The 13,631-nt window shown below is 37.9% G+C and overlaps 1 protein-coding gene across 5 annotated transcripts in view; it reads right to left on the bottom strand.

The window, feature by feature from the left end:
* Positions 1-1,979: 1,979 nt before the first annotated feature.
* AKAP7 (A-kinase anchoring protein 7) overlaps positions 1,980-13,631 on the bottom strand; it is a 134,909-nt gene continuing 123,257 nt past the window's right edge. For 3 of the 5 annotated variants that reach the window (XM_043457292.1, XM_043457294.1, XM_043457297.1), the window contains one exon: positions 2,904-4,007. In XM_043457292.1, the coding sequence (XP_043313227.1) occupies positions 3,814-4,007 (194 nt within the window). In that variant the 3' untranslated portion in view covers positions 2,904-3,813. Of the gene's footprint in view, positions 4,008-13,631 lie in introns of all 5 variants that reach the window. The other 2 variants (XM_043457291.1, XM_043457296.1) reach the window with 1 other exon arrangement.

Raw genomic sequence — 13,631 nt, 5'->3', positions numbered from 1 at the left:
AGTATTCATATAGGGTCTACTATTTTACCAGAGACAGAAAATGTTGGAATCTGGTCATAAAAGTAAATTTGTGCCTACATGATGCTGACAAAGCCTTCTAGAAATTGCAGTCTCTTGTTGACAACAGATGTACTAGAATGGCCTAAGCAAGAAGGTCTCACATGTGGGTAGCTGGTTGAGACATGGCATCAGCATGAATACCATCAAAATAAAGTCACAAAGAGACTAGGATCCCTGGAAATCACCTAGCACCAAACTGTTTCAATTCATAAAAGGGAACTGGTTTGTTTAGAATCACCTTTGGTAAGATTCAGGTCTAGAGACCACAGTCTGCCTCCTGGACAAACTGACACGCTTTCACCAACCACGAAGCCCCCTTGTCAGAAGACAAGGCTATGTAACATACTACACCAGTCGAGGACAACACAGTCTGTCTTGGTGACCCAACAGACGATTTTCTCCAGTTCTGACTAAATGGGGAAAAAGTCATTTTGAATATTTCCCATCACAAACTTTAATTTTTGCAAATTAATGTCATACTTAGATAGTTTTTAATGGAAACAAGAAGATTTATTTTATTGTACACTTTTCATTGTCTTTGTAACCCTGATTAAATGAAAAATTCACTAGTAATATTATATTATTATAATCTTTAATCCCTAAACTAAATACCTGGGTTTTTCCCTCCAGTTCCATCACATCAGCTGACCACTCTCCTATGTTCACAGAACTTGACGGCTGCAAGGGAGATGATTTAGTCAAAAGAAAATGACTTCCCTTTGTTCCACATTCTTAACTTATGAAATGACTTGTACGCAGTGGAGAGAGGAACTGCTGCGTTGCGGAAACCGCGTGGCTTTGAAGTAGAATAGACCCAAGTCTAAATTGAGCCCTACCTTTTATTAGCTTTATAAATAGCCATTTAACCATTTAGAGGCCCACTTTCCTAACTTCCTAATCTGTAAAACTGTACTAGTAACTTCCTAACAGGGTCACTGAAGGGAAGAATGTAATAATGTGCCTAAATCACTTGGCTTGCGGCCAGGTATGTAACACCTGGGAGGTATGATGCTTAATTTAAAAAACAGTAAGTTGTGTAGTAAGTCATGTAACTCCAGATTGCAAAAAGGATACTTTTTTAGCTTTTCAAATTGTTGGGAAGTGTTGAAGTAGCTCCTTGAGGATAAAGAGATCTATAGATATGCTATAAGACGTGCTGTTTCTCTTAAAATACTAATAACTTAGCAAGCTGTTTCTCCTAAAATACTTTTAACAGGTTATTGAACAGTGGATGTTGAGATGGGGCCCCAGGTCTGAGCACAGGTCCAACTGCCTAGCAACAGTGTGGCCTGGATAAAGCACTTTATCTCATGACTGTTTCCTCTCTTAAAGAACAAGGCAAGCTCCCAAATATCTTTGCTTCGCATCTCTAGGATTGACTCAAGGAAGTCGTTTACATACAATAAAACCTCCACCCTCAGAGAGGCTCACGGTAAGAAGCACCCAGGTCTCTACATCTGGATGCACATGCTCTCTTCATTACCCAGTGTGCGCAGTTTATGAGATGCTACTGAGATTTTCTTTGCCTTTAACGTTCTGTTGATATTCTCTGTGAAGCTGACGGATCTGAAGTGATTTAAAAGTCTAAGGTTAAAGGTGCTCTGACAACTGTGCTATCTTGGCAAGTAGGATAAGAACACAAAAGTTAAGAGACACTGAACAAGGACCTACTGTATTGCACAGGGAACTCTGCTCAATGTTACGTAACAACCTAAGTGAGAAAAGAATTTGAAAAAGAATAGGCACATGGATACGTACAACTGAATTTCTCTTACGGTACACCCGAAACTATCACAACATTGTTATTCAACTATATCTAATACAAAATAGTTTTAAAAAACACTGAAACCATCAGAGTCCCTATTTCTGACTTCACTATATTCAGATTCTAAGAAGAAAAAAAATAAATGAAGAAAGACAACAAGGGAAAACAATACATTTATTAAGAGGCATGAAAATGCATAAACTCACTTATAAATAAATGTAATATAATTTACCCAGTGAAAAAATAGCAAAAATCCATGAGTAAACTGGATTTTATCTTTGAAATGATTACATATTTGATCTCTAATAATTTCCCCCTCCATCATGATCTGTCAGTAGCAGCAACTTTACAATGATTATAGAAAAAGCTGTTACCAGTGATTATCATATAGGAAGGAAAATTTTAAAGAATATTCTTTAAAAATGAACCAGTGCAAGCAAATTCAGATTATACGGGATACAATAAGACATGGGCTAGCTTATCTTCAGAAAAGTAGAAAATAAAAACCCCAAACATTCAGTAAGAAATGAAAAAGCAAACTATATTTCAATCATTGAAAAATAATACATATGAAATTATAAAACATTCTTAACCAGTGACTGCAATAATTACATTTATAAATGTTCATTCAAGTACTAGTGATCAATAAACATTCAAAGTCTCATTAAAAGTAACACTAGATATAGATACATGTGAACAATGCTTCTTTTGACTGAACAACAACCCAAGTCATATCAACAGGAAACAAATGACCCTTAAAATAATGGGTTTTATTTTGTTTTTTTTAGTAAATGATTTTTCACAGTCTGTATATTTTATCTGTGAGGACTCAAGGAACATCTCACAACAGCTAAATTAAGAAGTCTCTTCTATAAAACGAATCTTGATATTACAGAGATAAACATTCTAAAACACAAGTTTAGCTTAAAAATAACAGTGCAGAATTCAGTTTTCTTTGGAAAGAAATTTTCTTTCCAAAGCAACCTTACCAAATGTTGGTTTGCTGTTGTGCAAACTATCAGAATACTTCTTTAGTATTCACCAAAGAGTTACTTAATGAGCTGAAAAGATTTCATAAACTCTAGTACTATGGCAGCAATGTAGAGTTTATGTTAAAGTTGTGCTGAAATCCACATCGTTTCCTTGATTACTGTTGTTAATGAATCTTCCTTCAAAGAGCTCCCTCCTGATTTTGGCCTGAATCTCAGGCTTTAATAAAAGTGCTTTTATCTCTTTCACTTTGGACTGCAGACCCATCCTCTCTCGACGCAAAGCTTCATTAATTAAGTCCCGGATTCCAATAGGTTTTGGGCCTATGGGAAAAAAATTATATGATACATTTCACGTACAAATGCCAATGAAAAAACATTAAATATGGCATACTGACTTATCAAAAGAAGGTTAAAAAGAAACCTCTAAAATGCTGCCCACGTTTTATAGAAAAGGTTGCATTTCACCAAAATATATCATTTACAAGAATCAAATTTACTGTAAGTAATGCATAGGAACAACACACATAGGACAAACGTGAAACACTGTGGACCAACTTATGGATAATAATTTCAACAGTGATCATTTCAATCGTAGCACTTGTTAGCTCTGTGTGTGTTCTGGCCTCAGATAAGGTAGTGAAATGCCCTGCTAAGCAACCGAAGTGGCAGTACTCCATCTCCGTCAAGGCCTCTTCTGTGGTCTTTCAGTTGAGTCCACCCGGCATAACCCACAGCCACTCCCCCCAGCCACGGCTGGGGCAAGTGAAACCCGGGCCACGCTTCCTTCGTAAACTGATTTCCTCTGAGAGTCCCAGTTCTCCATTTCTCTTCTGTTGTGCTTCAGAAATGCAAACACATCAATCAGGAAAAGTATTAGGCAATCTTCACAGACTGGACAAGACACTTAGACAGCACAATGCAATGAGTCCCTTGACTCGGCAGAGGCGGGCAGGGGTGCTTCTCCCGGGGCAGCGGGGTCCTGCCTGCATGTGGGTCTCACTTCCTGTCGTCACTGTCGGTGCCATTCCTATCAGCCTCTTCAGCTTTCACAGAGCTCCCATCCCCTGGCTTGTTTTTGTTCTGTGTTTCTTCCAGATACTGCTGGACAGCCTTCAGCACTGCGTTCTCCACCAGCCTCTTGCTGAGCCTTACCAGCTCAGCATCATCGGGCTCACCTCCATTCTTATCACCTACATTCCACAACAGAGAAGAGAGGTCACTGAGATCGTATTGCCATAGAAACCCGGCATGCAGGGGCCAGCTAGTTCAGTGAGTTACAAGGAGCAAGTGTCCTTCAATCTGGTAAATTGGATCTATAAATTCAAGAATACTGACTTGGCTTTTCATCTGGTACTTGCAGACTGCCTGTCCCTGAAGACTTCAGGTTGAAAAGCTGTTCATTAGCCCCAATCTAAAAATACTCTACCTAGCAATGCTGGATGTTCCCCAGTTCTACATGGGATTTTTGTTTTTCTTTCATCCAAGGCTGATCATTACTACAAAGTCCATGTACCCACCACCGGGAGACTCAGACATGTGAAATCACCAGCAAGATGTATCTGTTCATACTTCACCACTATCAAATGTTAGGTAACCGAGATTTCCCAGCACCCATGATCAGTGATTTTATAACACTTGGCCTGGAAAGTTGTTAACAAAGTCTCAGCACTACCGTGAAGACACAGGTGGTTACTACTGCTAGGAACTAGTTTAAAATAAGCATGTTAAACTAGTATTTTTTTTTTAATTTCAGAATTATCACTGCAATTTAAAAATAGGAAACTCTTACAGAAGAATTAGGATTATGACAGTAAATTACTAGATGTTAGTATTTGATGGCCATTTTGCTTCCCTGCTAGTGACGATCAAGGTTTAATTATCTTCTCATATTTCTGTAAAAGAGCTGGTTCTCATCTGCTCGAATGCTGCACATTTTGCACTCACTCTCCTTCCTGTCTCCCTTAACTGAGTAAAAGAAAAAAACTAGAGGCTCACCTCTCAGGCCCATACAGTCCTTCATTTCCTTCCACTGAACCGTGGACCCAGAAAGGCAGATGAGTGACAGCAGCAAAGACATCTAAGCACCTAAGTACATTAAGTAAACGCTAACAGATCTCAAGGGAGTGATAGACGTCAATGTAATAAGAGTAGGGGATTTTAGCACTCTACTTTCAACAATGGATAGATCATTCAGACAGAACATCAATAAGAAAACATTGGACTTGAACTACACTTGAGGCCAAATGGACCCAAGAGACATATAAAGAACATTCCATCCAACAGCACCAGAATATACATTCTTCTCAAGCACATATGAAACATTCTCCAGGATAGACTGTTAGGTCACAAAACGAGTCTCAGCAAATTTTTAAAAACTGAAATCAAACTAAGTATCTTTTCTGACTACAGTGGTATAAAACTAGACATCAATAGCAAGAGGAAAACTGGAAAGTTCACAAATATGTAGAAATTAAACAAACACTCATGAACAACCAACGAATCAAAGATGAAATCAAAAGAGAAATTAAAAACATATATTTTGAAACAAACAAAAATGGAAACACAAGATACCAAACCTTATGATCCAGCAAAAGCAGAGCTAGAAGGGAAGTTTATGGTAATAAATGCCTGCATTAAGAAAAAAGAATAATCTCAAGTAATCAACCTAACTTGATATCTCAAGGAGCTAGAAAAATAAGAACAAACTAAGCCCAAAGTTAACAGAAAGAACATTAAAATCAGAGCAGAAATAAATGAAATAGCGAATAGAAAAACAGTAGAAAAGATCAATGGAACAGAGGGCTGTCTTTTTGAAAAGATAAAACAAAAAAGAAGAGATATTTAAATAGACTTAGGAAGATAAAGAGAATTCAAAACTATAAATGAAAGCAGAAACATTGTAACTGATACCACAGAAATTTTAAAAAATGTCATAAGAGACTACTATGAACAATTGTAGGCCACAAATCAGACAATCTAGAAACATACAACCTTCCACAGACCAATAACAAATTTAAGATTACATCAGTAATCAAAAACCTCCAACAAAGAAAAGCCCAGGACGGTCTGGGTTTATGGCTAAATTTTACCAAACATTTAAAGAAGAAGAATTAATAACAATTCTCAAACCCTGCCAGAAAGAAAAAAATAAACTAAAGAGGATATAACACTTCCAAACTCTTTTATGAGATCAACATTACCCTGATACCAAAGTCACATAAGGATACTATAAGGGGAAAAAAAAATAAGGGCAGGCAAATATCTTCATGAATTTGGATGCAAAAAACTCAACAAAATACTAGCAAACCAAATTCAACAGTATGTTAAAAGGATCATACACCACAATCAAGGGATATTTATCCCTGAGATATAAAAGTGGCTCAACATATGCAAATAAATCAATGTGATATACCACATTAACAACATGAAGGTTAAAAATCACATAATCATTTCAATACATGGTAAAAAAAAAAACAAAAAACCCACATGACAAAATTCAACATCCCTTTGTGACAAAAACTCTCAACAAACTCGATATGGAGGAACATGTATGTGCATGCCAAGTTGCTTCAGCTGTGCCCGACTCTTTGTGATCCAATGGACTATAGCCTGCCAGGCTCCTCTGTCCATGGGATTCTCTAGGCAGGAATACTGGAGTGGGTTGCCTTGCCCTCCCCCAGGGGAATCTTCCTGACCCAGGGATTGAACCCAGGGTTTTTTTTAACGGCTCCTGCACTGGCAGGCGGGGCTCTTTACCACTAGCGCCACCTGGGAAGCCCATGGAGGAACATACCTCAACATAATAAAGGCCATAGATGACAAACCCACCACATTCAATGGTGAAAGTTTGAAAGCCTTCCTTCCAAAATCAGAAACAAGGCAAGAGTGCCTACCCTCACCACTCTTATTCCACATAGTAATGGAAGAACAAGGAAGAGCAATCAGGCAAGAAAAAGAAAAAGAAAAAAAGAAAAAAAAGACATCCACATCAGAAAGAAAAACACCTCTGTTTGCTGACAGTATAATCTTGTGTACAGAAAATACTAAAAATTACTAAACCTAATAAGTGAATTCAGTAAAGTTTACAGATAAAAAATCAACATACAAAAATCAGCTGCATTTCTATACAGGAAAACAAACTATCTGAAAAAGAAATTTTAAAAATAATACCATTTAAAATAGCATCAGAAACAATGAAATATTAAGGAATAAATTTAACCAAGGAAGTGAAATGTCTATGTACTAAAAAACTGTAAGACTGATCAAAGAAAATGAAGACACAAATAAATGAAAAAAAAAATCCCATATATATGGATAGGAAGAGTGAATATCGTTAATATGTCCATACTACCAAAAGCCATCTATAGATTCAATGCAATCTTTATCAAAATTACAATGGCATTTATTTACAGAAATTTTAAAAAATTCTAAAATTCATATGAAAACACAGAAGATCCCAGATGGCCAAAGCCATCATGAGAAAGAACAAAGCTGGAAACATCACACTTTCTGATTTTAAAACAGTATGGCAGTGGCAGAAAAACAGACAGACCAATGGGATGGAGTTAAGAGCCCAGAAATAAACTCACACATATACGGTCAACTAGTATTTGACAATGGCAATGATATAAGAATACATAATGGGGAAAGGACAGTCTCTTTAATAAGTAGTGTTGGAAAACCTGGATATCCACATGCCAAAAAAAAAAAAAAAAAGAAATTTGACCCCTATCTTACATCATTCATAAACATTAACTCAAAATGAATTTAGGACTGAAGTGTAAGACCTGAAACCATTAACACTCCCAGAAGAAAACACAGGAGAAAAGCTCCTTGACATTGGTTTTAGCAATGATTGTTTTTGAATATGACATCAGAAAAACAAGTGACAAAAGCAGAAATCAACAAGTGGGACTAAATCAAACTAAAAAGCTTGTGCACAACAAAGGAAGCGATCAACAAAATGAAGAGCCAGCACAGAACAGGAGAAAATATTTGCAAATCACCTGTCTGATTTCATGTTCAAAACGTCATGACAAAAATACAAACAATCCTATTAAAAAGTGGGCAGAGAATCTGAATATTTTTCCAACGAAGACATGCAAGTGGCCAACAAGTACAGGAAAAGATGTTCTAATCATTGGGAAAGGCAAATCAAAACCACAGGGAGGCACCACTTCACGCATGTCAGAATGGTTATTATGAAAAAACAGAAAATAACAAATGCTGGTGAGGATGCAGAGAAAAGGGAACCCTTGCACACTACTGGTAGAAACGTGAATTGATGCAGCTATTATGGAAAACAGTATGAAGTTTCCTAAAAAAATTAAAAATAAAATTATCACATGATCCAGCAATCCCACTTCTGGGTATATATCTGAAGAAAATGAAATCACTATCTCGAAGAGGTATCTGTGCTCCAATGTTCACTGTAATGTATTTCACGATAGCGAGAAACGGGAACAACCCAAGAGTCCATCAACAGGTGAACGGATAAAGAAAATGTGGTGTGTATCCTTTAAAAAGAAAGAAATCCTGCCATTCGTGACATGGATAAACCTTGAGGCCTTATGTTAAGTGAAATAAGTCAGAGAAAGACAAATGTTGCATGACCTCACTTACCTATGGAATAAAAACACTGAACTGATAGAAACAGAGAGTAGAATGGAGGTTGCCCTTCACTCCAGCGGGGAGTGAGGCAGGGAAATATGCTGGTCAAAGGGAACAAACTTTCAAATATAAGATGAATAAGTTCTGACGATCTAATGTACAGCATTGTGACTATAGGTAACAATACTGTATGCTAAACTTGAAACGTGCTACGAGAATAGAGTTTTAACGTTCTCAACATAAAAACAAAACTATAATTATGTGAAGCGAAAGATGTGTTAACTAATCTTGTTGTAGAAAACATTTCACTCTATTTATAGATATAGATAAGTATCAAATCATCACCAGGGAACACCTTAAATTTTCATAATGTTATATGTCAATTATATCTCAATTAAGCCGGAAAAAAAAGAAAGTAATTAGAATCCTCACACAGTAAATGTCAGCTCAGTTTTTGGAATAACATCCATGACCTCCAGAAGCCAAAAGCCCAATGTTACACTTACAACCTCGGGTCTGGGTCAGGCAGACACAAAGGGTGTGAGCAGGAAGATGGACATTATTTTCTATCCTCACATGTAATAGGGATTGGAATACAAAAGCATATATGCCAAGAGTAAGAACTGGCTCCTAAACCCTCCTTCTGAGCCCCACCACTTCTATTTAACACATGTCCAATTGGCCTTCTATTTAACAAGGCCAATTACGCTGATACCATCATTCCCAGCAACATCCAAGCAGAAGAGAGATGGGTTACAGGCCCATCTGGACATGCTACCAGTAAGGGCCTTAGCAACTGCTGCCTCCTCAAAAGTGACAATATGGCACCCCAGAGCTAGGCTAAAAAGTTCCTAGATAGAATATTTGCAGGAATTGAGTGAGCTTCAACTCAGTGATATCTACACAGAACTTACTAAACATAAATATGTCAAGATATTATTAAAAGAAAGATAAAGAAATTATTATTAATGCAGCATTATTAATACAACATTTGGGAGCAAGAACTGTGGGGCTGGAGAAGACTCTTAAGAGTTCCTTGGACTGCAAGGAGATCAAATCAGTCCATCCTAAAGGAAATCAATTCTGAACATTCATTGGAAGGATTGATACTGAAGCTGAAACTCCAATACTTTGGCCACCTGATGCAAAGAGCTGACTCATGAGAAAAGACCCTGATGCTGGGAAAGACTGAAGGCAGGAGAAGAAGGGGACGACAGAGGATGAGATGGTTGGATGGCATCACCGACTCGACGGACATGAGTTTGAGCAAGCTCTGGGAGATGGTGAAGGACAGGGAGGCCTGGCGTGCTGCAGTCCATGAGGTCGCAAAGAGTCGGACACGGCTGAGCGACTGACCAACAACAACAGTAAGACTGTTTTTATTAGTAAGAATGAATGAGTACATCGCCTAATATTTAAAGGATTCTGCCAATCTTATAACACAGTGTTAATACTGTGTAGATACCTCCAGGTGTGTTACCTGGAACTATTTTATAGTGGCTCTTCAAATTTGAGAGGAAACCAAACTTTAAGTGAAGGAGTACTCCTTAAGTACCCTTCAACACACTGTAAATGACTCTCCACATCTGCCACCCTGTTTGTGCTCCGCATTTAGGCCAGAGAATGCATTCCTGGGGCTCTTTCTGATCCCAGGCAGCTCTAAGATAACATCACTCATCACAACTGATACATGATCAATAAGATAACAGCACTGGACTGGAATCTAATCATAACTCAGTCTCCAAGATGCCTCTCAGGTCAAAAAGATCTGTGATTTCTCTCAGCCCCCAATGAAGTGTCCCTGTTATTTTAAATATTAAGAAATTTAAAACAGAAAAATCTTCCCATAATACGTTAGTTTTCCCTTCTGATTTTCCTTTTTTTGTTTATGCTTTTACTATTACACTATCCAAGTCAACCAAGCTCAAAACACGAATGTCAGCATCTTTAACTCCTTCCTCTTCCTCATCAATCCACTTCATCACCAAGCCTTATCCATGGGCTTTTTACAACTTCTCCCTTCTTCAATGTATCTAGTATAACACCTCTAGATTCCTATTTCTAAAACATCCCTTTTTACACTCCATTGTCTCTACAGGAAAATTTAAACTTGCCATCTAAAGCTTTTCAAAATCTACCTTTGGTGACCACCCACCCCTGCCACACTTCCACTGATAGCTTGCAGCATCTCCTCAGGAATGTCTTCACAATCCCTTTTCTCTAGGCAGTCCTTCCTGTCTCAATAACTAAATCCCCTACTTTACAAAGCCTTCCTTGGCTAACCCAGCCAAAAGGGATGAACTTCCACTGGATTACAAAAAACTCTAACTGCATGTAAAATACATGGTTGCTTGGTCATTCATTCAACAAGGGTGCATAGAGGACTTACTATATACCTGGCTATTTTAGCCTATGGTGATACGGGAGAGAGACAACACTAAGTCCCACTGATTTTCCTTTTTAAATTTCATTACAAATTATGAGCATCACTTATCAATGTACTTACTCCCCAACTACTGATTCAGCTATCTGCTCTGCTAAAGACACATCTTGAGCACAGAGAGCATGTCCTCCTTTTCTGTCATCTCTTGCTCTGCTACTCCACGGCACAGTTTATTGAATGCAATAAAAGTTCAATAAATATCTGTCAGTCAAGAGAATAGTTGATTAAAGTCCTCGCAGGCAGTAGCAAAACTTTTTAAGTGTTCCTATTTTCCAATAAGGATAGCACGCAGTGGCCAGAAATTTAAACTTAATATTAAATTTAAATTGAGTGCAGAGAACTCCATTAATCCAAATATCCATGTGAAAAATCGCTACCCTCTCCACTTGATGAACTTGGTCAGTCTGCCAAAATATCCAGTCAATAGGTCAAATATTAACAATCTACAATAACAAACTAATTAACCAATTGACAAAAAATACATTTATAAATGAATCTTCCAGATCTATCCTGGATCCCTAACTCACCTAGGATTTCCACAAAGCATCCTCAGACTATCAATATTAGCCCAGGGAAGAGGCTATCAGAAGGCTCATCACAAGAGGGTAAGAATACAGTGATTCAAGAAGTGTGTATCTTCATTCCCGTGAGACCTTATTTGTGTTTCCACTTTTAGGTTCTTAATTCAGATTAATCAGAAGAGGCATTTTAGGAATAAAGTTATGCTATGTTCTTATTCTGCCTACTACTTGAGTAAAGGTATCTGTCTCCCACAGAGCCCTCTAGGATAAATGACTGCATTCATTTCCCCTGAAGCCTAGTTAACAACGGGAGTTCAATGTGTCACTGCAAGGTATACGATCTATCATTTGATATTCCAGCACAGGGGCTTCCCTGCTGGCTCAGCAGTAAAGAACCCACCTTCAATGTGGGAGACGAGGGTTTGATCTCTGAGCTGGTAAGATCTCCTGGAGAAGGAAATGGCAACCCACTCCAGTATTCTTGCCTGGGCAATCCCCTCGACAGAGGAGCCTGGCGGGCTACAGTCCATGGGGTTGCCAATGAGTCTAAACAACACCACCAACATTTTCCAACAGAAGTACACACAAAATATATTACCAATGTATGCAGCAACCTTTCAACAAAAATATTCTTTCTAGTTCTACCTAGGTTATTTACTACCATACCTATTTAAAATGACAGATTAATCTTTGTCTTTGACACTGTTTGTTTTTTTTTTAGAAATCCTCCCCCTGAATATCTTTAATTGACTTCTTAGGAGAATTCTAAAAATATAATGGAAAGGTAATAAGAAATGCTATCAAGTCCACCAAACACAATACTTCCCCTAAAAGAACAGACTTAAGAAACTTTTCAATAAACTTGAAGTAAGCAATTCCACTCTCCATAAGAGTTGCAACACCATTAGTCCATGGTATACACCCAAGATTTAGTTTTTGAAATTCTGGCAACAAGTCAGCACTTAAATAAAATTTATTTTTGTGATTACAAAAAAGAAAATAAGTGACCTCCTTTGTGGCAGCAAGGAGAGTAGCAATTATACCTACTGGGATAATTTAAGGTCAGTATTAATGTAGGTCAACTGTTTTTATGTGTGAGTTGACCCAATAATTCCTTACCTGATATCACATGAAGGGCTCCAGAAACGATCACTACCCTCCACCCACTGCCAAAATCTAGGTACCTGTTTGTTATGATAAGAATAAGTCATGCTAATAGATTATTTCTTTAAAGACCCAAAAAAATCTTCATTACAACATCATGTAAGACCTAAGGCAGAGAATGCAACTACATTAAAAGTTCTAATTTTTTCCAATTTGCAGCATAATGTATCCTCCTTAGAAGCAAATTTCTTTTTATTAGCTGAGCTTACCTTTTCTTTCACCTACCTAGACTAAAAGAAACACTAAATATAGGTCCACAGGCTATTCAAAAAGTTGAGGTGGAGATCTGAAAGAGACACGTCCACCCCAATGTTCATCGCAGCACTGTTTATAATAGCCAGGCCATGGAAGCAACCTAGATGCCCATCAGCAGACGAATGGATAAGGAAGCTGTGGTACATATACACCATGGAATATTACTCAGCCATTAAAAAGAATTCATTTGAATCAGTTCTAATGAGATAGATGAAACTGGAGCCCATTATACAGAGTGAAGTAAGCCAGAAAGATAAAGACCATTACAGCATACTAACACATATATATGGAATTTAGAAAGATGGTAACGATAACCCTATATGCAAAACAGAAAAAGAGACACAGAAGTACAGCACAGACTTTTGGACTCTGGGAGAAGGCGAGGGTGGGATGTTTTGAGAGAACAGCATCGAAACATGTATATTATCTAGGGTGAAACAGATCACCAGCCCAGGCTGGATGACTGAGACAAGTGCTCGGGCCTGGTGCACTGGGAAGATCCAGAGGAATCGGGTAGAGAGGGAGGTGGGAGGGGGGATCGGGATGGGGAACACATGTAAATCCATGGCTGATTCATGTCAATGTATGACAAAAACCACTACAATATTGTAAAGTAATTAGCCTCCAACTAATAAAAATAAATAAAAAAAAAAAGTTGAGGTGGCATACTTAGCTTCCTCGTACACCACTTGCAACTCTTCTGAGATGATGAGGGACAGGTCAAGAATTGTCCCCAAGTGCACATTTAAACTGACACTGTCCTCAGATCCCTCTGTGCCAACACTGTGGAAAACAGAGTTGCTGCAACGAAAGTTCCCCTT

Source organism: Cervus canadensis, chromosome 33, assembly GCF_019320065.1.
Source record: "Cervus canadensis isolate Bull #8, Minnesota chromosome 33, ASM1932006v1, whole genome shotgun sequence".
In the NCBI taxonomy this organism is placed as follows: domain Eukaryota; kingdom Metazoa; phylum Chordata; class Mammalia; order Artiodactyla; family Cervidae; genus Cervus; species Cervus canadensis.
The sequence above is the reverse complement of the archived record's forward strand: the minus strand, read 5'-3'. Positions and strand labels throughout refer to the sequence as shown.